Raw genomic sequence first — 13,081 nt, forward strand, 5'->3', positions numbered from 1 at the left:
ACCTTTCAGATGCTGACATACTAACATACAAAGACGTTATTAAACACATTATTAACACATGGAGCCTGTTGGCTAACTGTGCTGTACTCTGATATTCTGTAATCTGGCTGTAAAGATGCTAGTATTAACAAGTTAACATTACACAGAACCATAATGGCGTCATGCTAACACTCTCCAATAGACACACATGTTAGCATGTTAACATGCAAACCTGTCTGTAAAAACAGACCATTAAATGAGTCAGATGTCTTTATAAGCTCGTTATAATTTCAGGACCCGGTTCATGTGTCCTTATCAGTTAATAAAGGCAGCTGAGCTGCTGCTAACATGTTTCCCAAACCATGCAGTGCATCTCCAACAACTTTAAAATCATTTAAAATCTGTGGGCCGGACTCATTTTATCTGGGTTACCTGCATCAAATGAGAAAGGTGCAGAACCTTTGATTGCTGTTTAGCTCAGTTAGTGCTCGTGTCCCTTGAACAGAAAGTTTATCTTCGCCCTGGGTTTGATTCCCAGGCTGAGGTCCTTTACTGCATCCTGTTTCCTGTAGTCACTCAATATGTCTTATCAAAAGAGGCTAAAATAAAAATAAAACAAATAATTAACTAATAGAACCAACACAGATAAACAATTGTAAGATTAAAAGAGGTCATTTTTAGTGGCATTTCATTTCTCTGGTCTTTAATTTGTTAGTATTCCATTACTAATGGAACGTAATCAAGTTACTTTGCTTTAACATTGTGATCAGGTGAATTCAGGTAATTTGGACACCTCAGCGCAAGTGTTATTGATTTCTGTTATGTGCTTTTACCATAAAATAAGGAAATTAAATGTGGATGACTTCATGGGGTGATGTCACAGAAAGGGACAGGGCACTTGTACATATTATGTATATAGTAATCTATTTCTTATATTGTTTATTTTGTATTATCGTTTGTTGTTAAATTGAACTGTCCTTTGGCTGCTGTGAGACACAGATATCCCCATTTACAGGACCAATGAAGGAGTTCTATTCTGAATCAGTCATTTAAAAAAAGATTAAAATTAAAAATGCCAGTAAATCATAAATCAAGAGAAACAACATTCAATTGAGAACCAAATATATTTTTAATGTTTATTTATGTTTATTAAGAACAAAATTCATGTGACAATAGTTTGATCAACACAGACAATAAAAAAACATACCATATTCCAACCCACATTAAAAACAAAGTCAATTGCTCATCAGATACTCAAAGATTAAAAACACTAGCAGGCACTGACTGTAATTAGTGCATCCTAAAAATCATGGAGTGGCATTTGTGACATGGAGAAATACTATCAGATTTAAAAAAAAAAAAAAAAGAATTACCTTTTCTGCTGCCTTAGGCAGAGTCATGAAAATTCTTTCTATCATGAGCTGTATCGTCCAAGAGGGCCCACGCTTTTCACCAGTGCACAAACAAATTGAGAAAGGCAAGTTCATTTCTACTACAGTGACAGTGTGCTGCAAATCACCCGAGATAATTAAATGCACATGTGGGTCCAAAACAAAAAACAAAAAAACAAAAACAAAAACACCTTCCACTCGTGAACTGTTTGATTGCTTTCAGAGGCAAAAGGAACACAACCTCACAGAATCTCAAACAAACTCAAACTTCAATTCAACAATGGTGACTTGTGCTCAGGAACATAGATGCCGTCACAAGTTTTTTCTGTCTGTGGCTGAAACCTCATGCTGAGTGTGCAAGGTGATAGTAGGCTGTGGCTATCTGACTAAAAGCAGTTGAAGTAGTTCCATAGCAGGCAATTGGAGTGTGTCGCCCTCTAGTGATTATGTATTGACACTGCTGTTTAAAACCTACAAGAGGAAAACAGTAAGGCACCAACATCAGGCAACACCCTTTTTTCCCATAAATTTGTTATCAAAGGCTTAATCTTGTTCCACATTCAATTTATGGCTTTGAGGCTTGTGTATGCTTTTAACTGGTTTATCAACTACATCCAGGAGATTGACAGAATGGCAGTTGTATAGTACAGGAACACAGTAAGCACAGGTTTGTGTGTGGCCAATACTTTGTGTCGTTTTCTGGTCTTACCTCAGGATTTACTTGGGAATTCCTGCAACAATTTCAGACTCAATACCACAGTGATCAGATCCACGCAGGAACTTAAAGAATCCTGATGACCAAAAAACAGACCAGAGGACAGTTCATATATAAACAACTTCATGTCTTATCTGTAAGAGCATGTGGCGTGTGAAGCTGCTGGGCATGTACAGGTTAAGGAGTTTCACATATTAATACATGAGAGAATTGTAGATTCACTGATAATTACGCTGCTGAAGAAAGCTATTTATAAAGTAGAAATATTGCAGTGTAAAAAAATAGTCTTATCTAAAATTAAGTCAACTATCAGTGTGGTCATTGGAGGCTCCAATTAGTCATACTTAATCATACTGCATTATACTGAGGAATTATATCCCATTTCCTTCATGCATCTAAAATAGAAGGCCAACCATTTACAATCAAGAGCTACCATCATTGTATTCATGTTTGTAAAAGGTAGTAAAATGTGTTTCTCTGCTCACCGTTATCACCCCAGTCAGTGTTCCAGGAGTTGGCACAGAGCCAGTAGGGAACACCAGCCTCCTCCCCCCAGCCCAGGATCTTAATGGCATGGCCGCCCACTTGAGAGCCAGTCACATGCTGATACACACCTGAGGCCAAAGAGGAAAGGCAGACGGGGCAAAAAACCCAACAGAGAGGACAGGTGAAGAGAATTCTGAGATCAAGTGCGCTAAAACATTTCACAAAATCACTGAGCAAAATCCAAAGTGTTAACTCTGTGCTCAGCAGGTTGTGAGTGTCCAATTATTTCTGTGTTTATACTGCATGTCTGTTCTGCTGCATGTGTACTTACCAGACTTGTACAGCACAAAGTCTTCATAGACTATAAAGGCTCCCTCTACTGGGCCATTCTTGTATATCTCGTACTGAATCTGTTCCTCATCTGACAGCACGCTGTAAGATGTTTTACCTGCAAAACACTGCAAGTTAGGATTCTGCACTTTCTGTTAGCAAGATTAACTTTAACTCCTCCCTAATCAATGGAGGTGAAACTCTTACCATAGTGCTTGTCTTGTTGGTAGCTAGGTGTGTATCCAGCTTCACACTGCAAGATGCACTGGGGTGTGTCTCCTTCCTCTCCAGTGCAAGGGGGTCTGCTGCCATTCACATGGTGCTCGCAGGGGGCGATGGTGTAGGGACGACAACCTGTACACAAAAACAGACTGTCAGAATTGAGGACGCCACACATGTGTACCACTGTAGGAGCCTCTCGCACAGAAAACTCACCGACGTGGGAGTCATAGAGGCCTCCAGAGACCAGCCCGGCTTTGGTCCAGAAGTCCCAGGCAGCTGAAGGGTAGCCACCATTACACCTGAGAGCAAAGGCGAATGTTTTCTCACAGTGTTTCCACCATTGCAGACAACCACTATACACATTGAATAACATCAGAGAGGTTCTGATCCAGCCTCAACTCTCCCAAGTAGTGAAACATTTTATACATTCCTACATCTTACCCCATGCCACAGCTGTCACAGCATGTCAGCAGATCCTCGGAGGAGATCTCCACGCTGACCTTGGCATTGCTGTGGATACACACACGGTCAGATATGGCCTCTGCAGCGCCAAATGCCTGCGGGCAGAAGAACCAAGGTATGTCACAGACACACAAATACAGTTTGGGTTTCAAGTTATCTCAACTCTCCTGTTGTCTTCACATTCTGTATACGCCCCTTGTCCTCCAGGTCAAAAATGACCCACTCTCACTGAAGATCTAAAATGAAGCAAATTCATTGCATTTTAAATGTCAAAACTATTTGGGAACCTGTGAATATTAGAGTTTGTTTTTTTTCCTTTTACAGTGCAGAAAGACTGCATTCACTTTTAGTAGACACCACTTATTTTTATTTCAACACAGGTCATGTTTTCAAACCCACTGCCCACAAATTCACATGTGCACAGAAAGTAGTTTTTAATGCCATTTACAGAGGGCACTTCCAGTAATAGTCAAATGTGAGCAACATAAACCAAACAGGGCAATCTGAGAGGGTGACCACGACCACTACAGGAGAACAAGTGACTGCCCAAAGACAATCTTTGTACCAAAGTGGTGAACAGCTTCTATGGAAAAATGAATAAAAGGCAATATTTCCCAATTACCCTTATGTTGGGGTCACTTTAAGAAAAGTCATAAAATTTCAAGTTGAAAAAACATTTAAGGGATTTTCTCTGCTGTTAAACACAGTTATGGTCATTTTTGACCCAAAGACAATGGGAGGGTTAACAGAGGTTCTAAGGATAGAACACCCTACTACCCCCTCGTTTCATTGATTGAAGTGCACGTGCTACCACAATCACCAACAAAACTTCTACTCCAACAAATATCAATCCTCAACATCTGTTTGATATGGTCCCATACTTTGAGCACCAAGTTTTTAAATCTCACCCAGCAGGATCCACAGGAGCCCTGGTCTCTGATCTCCTTCAGAGTGGGACAGTTGGGCCACTGCATTCTGGAGTCAAACTCTTTTGGCAGCTCCAGGTCACCAGCATACTGAACCCTGAAGAGGAAAACAGTTTTGCTGAGTCAAGTATTTCTGAGTGCCACTACAGCTTGATACATGTTCCTTATTATAGTAAGCAGATGGGATAGAGCTGAAAACACTCATTTCTTCTTCTATACACATGGTGCATGAATCATTAGGTGAAGAACAACAAAGGAAGCACTCACTAACACTGATATGCATGTATACTTAGTATGTGTGAGACTCACATGACTGGCAGTTTAGGTCCCTTCATCATCGTACCGCAGAGTCTCTGGACATAACTGTGGTCGACATTATGAAAGTTGTGACCAGCCTGCGTGAGAAATAGAAAAAGTGCTCAAATGCACTGACACTAAAGTCTAAGGTAGCATAAAAAAACAACAACAAAGAAACTCACCTTCCAGGTAGTGTTAAACTTATTGATGTAGTTGACCATCTCACTGGACAGTGGTTTGAGGCGGGGTCTGGCCAGGCTCACAGACAAGCTGGCAGCCAATAACAGGAAGGCTGCACGCCACATTTTTTACTGAAAAATAAAACATGAAGAGGGCAATATTATTTGGTATTCACGTTTGAAACTATTATACTTGAGCTGTGGTAACTGCATAAATTCTACACCTGAGCATTTATTGTACATTTTCAAAATCACAAGAATCACAGAAATTAAGTCTGAAGAGACATGTCTCAAACACAGCATGTACAGCTCTCACAAAATGATCAGCACTGAACTCCATGTGACATAAAATAGTGTGTCCCTCTGACTGAAAACAAGTGAAACAGGGTTATTCCCCACCTACATACACTCATGACACCAGGCTAAAAAAAAAAAAAAAAAAAGTTCACAGCTGACTAAATGTCACTCTTGCAGCAACTACAAGTGCAACATGCACACACAGTATACTCAGAGCAGAGAAAACCCCCCTATCCTCAGTCATGCTATTCAGAGACTTTTCTAGTGGTTACACACAAACACTGCATCAGCAGGCACATATGTAGTAAAGCAGTCCACGATTTCAGTTAATGCCCAAGAATTTAATCTACACGCATACACAAGAAGTGAACTTTGGACTTTCAACAAGCAGTGCATTCACTTCAGCAGAAGTCTTTCAGTGTTGATTACTGAAGTTTCAGTTCCCACTTAAAAAAGCATGACGAACAACATGTCCTCACTGTTACTCATGCTGGTTTTTTTTGCAGTTTTTAGATATAGGCATGCAGCAAGTTCCATTTCAAACAGTATATACATAAGACCACATTATAAAAAGACAAACTGTGCTGACAAGGACCCATTACAGAACATAATGTTGCCTACTGTACTCAGGATAAGCAGGATGCTGGCTACAATCGATACCAGTGCAGACACTGTGCTTCTTTATAAACATGACGGGAAGAAAGAAGATGCAGCATCCTGATAAAAAGTTAGAGCAGAGGATGTTAATCAATCTAAAAGCATAAAGAGCAGGGGTCGGGAACAAATGTGTCAGAGACAGACAAAGCAAGAAATGTTAGCTTTCTGAGTGTCCTTCTACTTCCTGGCTCTGAAGTATGTGCGTTTCCAGCAAGATTGGCCAAATCCAAATCTTCCCTATAATTATGCATGAACCTCATAGAACTACATTTGCACACAGTCACATAGATTTTCTCTGAAGAACAAGAGCCGGTCTTGTCAGGTAAAATAACCAGAACACCTGTTTAGACATGTCCTGTTACCACACAAGACAAATAGCAGAGGGGAAACCAACGAGAACAGCAGGGGTCTGTCTGAGAGTCAGAGTGTATGGATTTCCAGAGAAACCGGTTTGGTATCACATGACTGTGGATAATGATACATCATGATCCAAAAAAAAAAAGAAAGAAAACACCCACACAGACATTAGGAAGAATATAAAATAAAATTCCCCCTTACACAATGACATCTGTTCCCTGAAATCACACTTCAGCAGCTGACTTCCTTTATTTAAAGTCTCAACCAGGTTTTGCAGCACACTCAACATCCTTTAGATGGTGTTCTGTGTAATAAAAGAAAGGAACAGAAGTGCTTTGCTCTCCTGGGTCTTAGAAATGTCTTTTATGCAACAGGTTATGTTTGCATGTTGGTTGACAGAGAGGTCTACAGGTCTTACAGAAGTTGGGGCTGAATTAATTAGCTGGTGCGAAAAATGGAAAACCCAGAGAGGAAAATGTATATTTGGGCCACAAAAATCCAAACCACAATTTAGTTCAAAATTTAGAGAAGTCATTGAACCACACAGTCACATGCACGCTTGCTGAGGCAAGCAATTAGAATCCAATTTCGAGAAGTGAACCCTCAGCCTGCACCAATGACTGTCCTCACAGAAATCAGTCTCACGACACTTACTTCTACACAGTAGTCAAAGCAAAACTCACAACAGGCTACATGAACTTGCTGAGTCATAATGGACGGCTGTGAGGTTCTGCATTTCCAAAATGTCAAAGACCTCTTACAGCGTGGTGACATTTTTTTTCCCTGATGCCAATCAATGTTTTTAAAGAGTGAGGGGTTGTGCAATGTTTTCCTTGGTGGGAGGTTTAAGACAGAAATGGGTGCGTTAGTGCTCAGATAAAAGACATTCAGCTGGAGAAGACTTTTGTTTCTTCACACATTGTGTTCAGCTACTTTACCCCCCCTATAGTCTTATCTTATTAATTTTCACACATACACCAAACATGACATGGCTGATTGATATTGATAACTATCTCTGAAGAAAGGATAAACCATATGGATTACTTTCCTCTCTTTTGTGCTGATGGCGTAGAGATGGTGTTGTAGTTAACATTCGGGTTAAGTTTCGCAGTCCACACAGTATTTCTGGGGCTTCACAGCAAAAAAGCAATACTTACACACTTTATAATTCCAAATCTTTACTTTAGATGCTAATCTTCTGTATCTGAAGTGGATGCATGAACACCATCAGAGGCTGTAAATAAAGTATTTTCACATCAGTGTGGGATCTTTGTGTTTCTGGAGACTTAGATGGACGAGGTGTATGGAGCCATTTTATATTGTTTTCTTTGAATTTTAAAACAAGTCCCCAAATATTTTAGTTGTTAAGGAGAATGCTGCAGCGCTGCTTCATTTCAAATCTCCAGAAAATGTTTTTTGGACTACGCAACTTTCACCTGACTTTTCATCAGCATAACCGTGAGCACATATTGACTGAATCATCATTTTTGGCTCAACTCTTCCTTTAATTTGATTTGTTCTCTTTGTCTACTGACTTACAAAACTCACTTCCTCATTCTTCATCCTGATTCACTCAACAGTTGAAACGGTCCAGCTAAATTGTTGCTTATGATTTCCTTTGTTTAGCACTGATGGGAACCACTTCTGCCACACAGTCTGTGCTGGAAATTCTGTTTTAGGTAGGTTTAATACAAATGTATGCAAGGACAAATCAGTCCCAGATCATTTCCTCTTCAACATACCCTGCTCCAGTCCTCTGCTCTATCACAGTCATGTTTATAACTTAAAAAAATAAAATTAAAAAAACAAAAGTCTCTTGTTTAAGCAGAGCGCAGAATGGCTGCAGCCAGCTCCCATAAAAGCCTGCTTTCACTTTCCATTTCCGTGTGGTGTGACGGTTCAGTATCATGTTTCACATTTATTGTAACTTCAGGTTTTAAGTTCTTTTCTGACATTAAATGAGCTGCTGCCTAACCCAGATTTACCTGGACATTTAGATTCACCCTCAATATTAATATATGACACAATTAATAGTGTTTTTGGATCAATTAGCTTCACCTGTTTTCAAACCTCTTCTTTTTTTGCCTCATCACCTCTGACGCACAGCAACGGGTCAGTGCAAAACAACCACCGTTTGAGCTTTGAACACAAACCGTGAGGATTTTATACGTCTCTTTGAATCACACTAATCGAATTTTCAAAATTTATGACAGAAAATGTTCATTTAGCATGTTGTTTACAGCAACGTTTTAGTCTGGCAGTAACATTACTTAGCTAGCTTAACCGCTAACTCGCCGTGTAAACATTCTGTAACGTCTGATAACGTACGAAGCTGAGGCCGCTGTAACGTTCACAGCAAAGACACAAAGAAACATAAATCACATACCTGTAGCTGTAGTGTGTCAGCTGTCGGTGTCGAACTGATTAAAATCTTCAGGCCCCCTGTGATGTAAGTGAGTGTCCGACTCCAGTCAAACAAAGTGTGATTGCGACTCGCTGCTCCGCTCACGTTTTATCCCTGCAATCACATGAGCGGTCACATGAACGCGGCTCATGTGACGGTAAAAGTCGGCATCACTCTTCCTTTTTTCCCCTGCGGTCAGTGGGTGTCCTGGTTTTGTCACACCGGCGGTTTCTCCTCACATACAAGTAATGATATGAATCTGGTTTAAACAAGATAGTCTCTGTGTTTTTTTGTTTTTTTGTGTGTTTTTTTTTAAACCGACGCGAGCTGCGCTACACCGATCTGACCGCCAGGTGGTGCTGAAACTCACTCTCAGTGTCCCCACATCGCCTTCAACTCCGTACAATCGATTAGATCTGTGGGACATAGAGATATATTTCCCGATTTTCTTTTGGTTATCATAATTTTATATAATATTGTAGTTAAGACCTACACCCTGTTGTCTCATGCGAATAGAAAATGTCAGATCAGATTGATTAATGGCAAATATCTGTATCAGAAGGAGTTTAAGGGACATCTCGGGCCTCTGGGTGAGAGCCAAGTAGACAGATTAAGCAATGACAATCCATGACCAGTCCAGTGTACTTTGCTTTTCAAATTTCTGGCCTACAATATCTCTAATGAAGTCGTCTAGTTATGAAGAAGGTCGCTGGTTCATATCAAAGTGTCGCTGAGCAAGATAATGAACACCAAATTTCTCCAGATAAGCAACTGGCACTTTGCATGGCAGCCATCATATGTAAAATTATTTACATATTTTTGTCATTCGTATTAATCTTAATCATAGTGACCAGTTAAATTTTTTTCTTTATCTACATGACATCTTACAAAAGAGAAGTAAACACATAAATGCACACTGGAATATGAAGCATACAACCTTTTTTTGACTATTATTTCTTAATTTGACAAGTAACCTGTGATTTGTAGCTGACGGACAAAAGATACTGCTGAGTCGTGCTGTGGATCACTGACCACTGCTGCTTTCTCTTCCCTTTATTAATCTGTCATCTGACACTCACAATCATGAGAAGGAACAAATACTGTAAGCACAGCACACAAACATCAGTCACTGATTTGTAAAGCAAGTTGTGCAAGATCCTCATTTTAAATGATGTGTAATAGTTCAACTAGTGTTACACTGACATGGTACAAAATGTATTGTATTGCGCAATCATGGGAGTACTGTGCACTATGAACAAAATAGTTGGGGCAGAGGTGATTATTGCCCCTGGCCACAGTCGCAGGTTAATCCAGTCCTATAAAAAGTGCAGTGTGTTTATTACTGCAACAAACAACACATCACTCGGAACTTGGATCATGATTTATGACTTTATTTTGTCACATCGATAGCACAGTTAATGACTCACTAACACCGACCACAGCTGCTCTGTGGAGATCCTTGCAGAGATGAGGTGACACATGTTGATAAATGGAGGCCGTCCTGTGACTAAGTGATGTTACACTCAATCAGCAAACTAATTCAAGTCTGTCAATGAAAACTATAAACTCTCTAAACAATTTCACAAGTGAAAACCTTGAAACACTGCACTGTGGCTGTCCACACATCTCGTAACAGCAACTGTGACCAAATATAAAAAAGAACATTTGAAAAAATACAAAATGAGTCAAATAAGAAACACAAGCAAACGTTCTCATACACGTCAGGTACAGAAAGCAAAGCGTATACTTCTAATATAAAGCAACACACACACACAGAGACAAGCTGCAGCTGTCTTTCTACAAGGCAAAGCTGATTCATGATCAAGCCAAGGCATCGTCTAAAGCGTGAGCGTGGATATTTTCTAATAACTGCACTGAGATACATTTCATTAGCTGGCTTATTGCTGCTGCATACACGTACATTCCAGCATGTGCCCTCATGTACTGTAATGTTCATGTGTTTGTGAGTAGTTACAAGTGCTTCTTTCTCTAAAAGGAATAGATACAATTCTCTGGATGTCTGTATGAACGAGTAACATGCAGTGACTTCTTCATCTATCAGCAGGTACATGATCACAGCTCGACACAGTTTGATAAAGCGGTTCTGCCGAAAGCATCTTTTTCTCTGTACTTTGTACCAGGAATCCATTTATAGTCTTGAAATGCTGCCCATGTTTTATCACCAAACATGAGCAACACAACCATTTGACTGCTCATTACAGATAAAGACCTTACTTTATAATTATATTTGTTTAGAAAGAAAGAAAGAAAGAAAGAAAGAAAAAGATTAAAAAATAGTTAAATAAAACAGAAAAATAGAAGACAGACTATCCATGGAAGACATTGTTAATACCACAATCTGTAATTACAATCAGATTTCACTTATTGAAATAAATAATATATAACATAACATAATACTGTCATTGACAATCTTCATAGCAGCACATTATCATTTCACTTGTGTGCAACATTTTTATCCTACAACCTCTGTCCCTTTCGTAGTCTCCCTCTTTCTGGTAGCTACATTGTCAAAAATGTTTCATACTGACGAACAAAGGCTTAAATACCATAAAATAAGCAGTTATAACACTATAAAAGATAATAGAGCTTTGTTGGAAGGAAGTTCAGTTTCACTGAGGTAGGAGGCTAAATTAATGGATCGCTGATAGCCTGTGAGTTTGTGGATTTTACAGTAGAATATGGTCAATAGTCTTTTAGAGTTCAGAGCTATTCATTTAAGATTATGTCTAAATTATATTTCCCCCAGTGATTTCGTGCTGTACCGTTGCCTGTAAAATACAAACATGGTGACACACGTCAAACTTTGTAGTTAGTGAACGAGGCTACCAAAGTTTGCTCAGCTTTAATTTTCTGGTGTAATGTTACATGTTTACGCTGATGGATTGTCTACATCTGAGGAAACCAAGCCTGGATATTGTGAATTTTAAAAAAGCAGCTGGGTACAATGTCACCTTTGATGACACTGTACTACATGTTTAAAGGTGCAATATGTAAGAATTGGCCATCTGTCAGATTTGTACACCCAACAGATTGAAGAGAGTGTATCACCACAGTAACTTCTAACTGCTGCTACCACTGTTAACTGCTAACGGTCATTAGCTAGTTAACTCAGATACAGTAATTGTGCAGCTAGCATACTGTTAGCTAACTGTGTCCTGACTGGGGGCTCGGAGCACCAGGCGATTGTTGTTTGCACTTATAGCAAAGGAGCTTTGGATTCAGAAACAGTGCTGGGAGAGCCGGCAAGGGAAGCTCAGCAATACTCAGTGAACACGACAGCACTGGAGCCGAACATGGCCTCTGAGACCAGCAGAGTCCAGTTTGACCAGATGGTTTACCTCGGTTTTCACCAGGGCTCTGATGACACCACGGGTTCAGGTGGGGACAGGAAAGAGAGGGAAGTTGGACATCAGTCAGCACAATCCTCTGAAGGACTGGACTACACAACTGGACCATCCCCGGCTTGAGGTACAAAGTGGTATTATGAAACAAGGTGGGCCAGAGCTAGCTTGTTAGCTTGCTAACATAACATACCATTCAAACTCTTGTTTCTTTGCATTCTCCTGATAGTTTCAGCTGACTTTTTGAAATATTAAATGAAAACTCTTACATACTGCACCTTTAACTGTCTTTGCTAGGCAGGTACAAAGTTTCTACATGTGCCTTTAAACTTCACTGACAACAGCTTGCCGGCTGTGTGCTCTTCAATAAAACTAATCAAATTAAATGGAGTGCCAGTGGTCCAAAAACAATGTCAAATGCTTATACACAAGGTAAATTATTTATCAGTCAGTAAGTAAAAATCTAAAATTTAAAGCAGATTGGAACCCCAATAATTTGGGCTGAGCCAGAAAAAAACACTGCAGGTGGTGAGGTATCTTTAACTTCCCTCCCAGCATATCGAGGTTTGTTGCCATAGCAACTCAGATCAACAGTGCACACAACTGGTACCGACATACATCACGCCTGATTATCATTCAAACACGTCCCATCTTTCATCAATTAAAAAAATAGAACGTCAGAGGTGTTCAGAAAATCTTCCTCCTCTTTTCGGAGACAGGAACATACATTTATTACGTCTATTTGTCCATCCAGCCAAACCCTGATTACGTATTTCATCAATTTCAAGAGAATACGAGTGTATATGGGGAACTCTGGTTATTTACATTTTAATTAAGAGATTCAAAGCATTTCTGCAGTTCATAAACAAAGTAAACATGTAAACTTTACGTTTTGAAATCAAGTATCTGATCACTAAACTTTCCTTTATCAATCCTTATGCTGAATTTCCCTTTGATAAATTCACATGTTACAATTGTAGTGTGGGCTACAGAATGTCATGCTGTGATATGCTGAAT

The 13,081-nt window shown here is 39.6% G+C and overlaps 1 protein-coding gene across 1 annotated transcript; it reads right to left on the reverse strand.

The window, feature by feature from the left end:
* Positions 1-1,089: 1,089 nt before the first annotated feature.
* ctsba (cathepsin Ba) lies at positions 1,090-8,982 on the reverse strand. Its single transcript, XM_037096034.1, has 11 exons — positions 8,685-8,982; positions 4,991-5,119; positions 4,821-4,906; positions 4,494-4,608; positions 3,565-3,680; positions 3,337-3,422; positions 3,109-3,255; positions 2,903-3,019; positions 2,571-2,699; positions 2,080-2,161; positions 1,090-1,841 (listed from the first exon to the last, which is right to left on the reverse strand). Exons 2-10 carry the CDS (start codon positions 5,111-5,113, stop codon positions 2,088-2,090), a joined length of 993 nt encoding a protein of 330 aa, XP_036951929.1. The 5' UTR covers positions 5,114-5,119; positions 8,685-8,982; the 3' UTR covers positions 1,090-1,841; positions 2,080-2,087.
* Between the last annotated feature and the right edge of the window lie 4,099 nt (positions 8,983-13,081).

This window comes from Acanthopagrus latus, chromosome 4 (assembly GCF_904848185.1).
Source record: "Acanthopagrus latus isolate v.2019 chromosome 4, fAcaLat1.1, whole genome shotgun sequence".
Taxonomy (NCBI): domain Eukaryota; kingdom Metazoa; phylum Chordata; class Actinopteri; order Spariformes; family Sparidae; genus Acanthopagrus; species Acanthopagrus latus.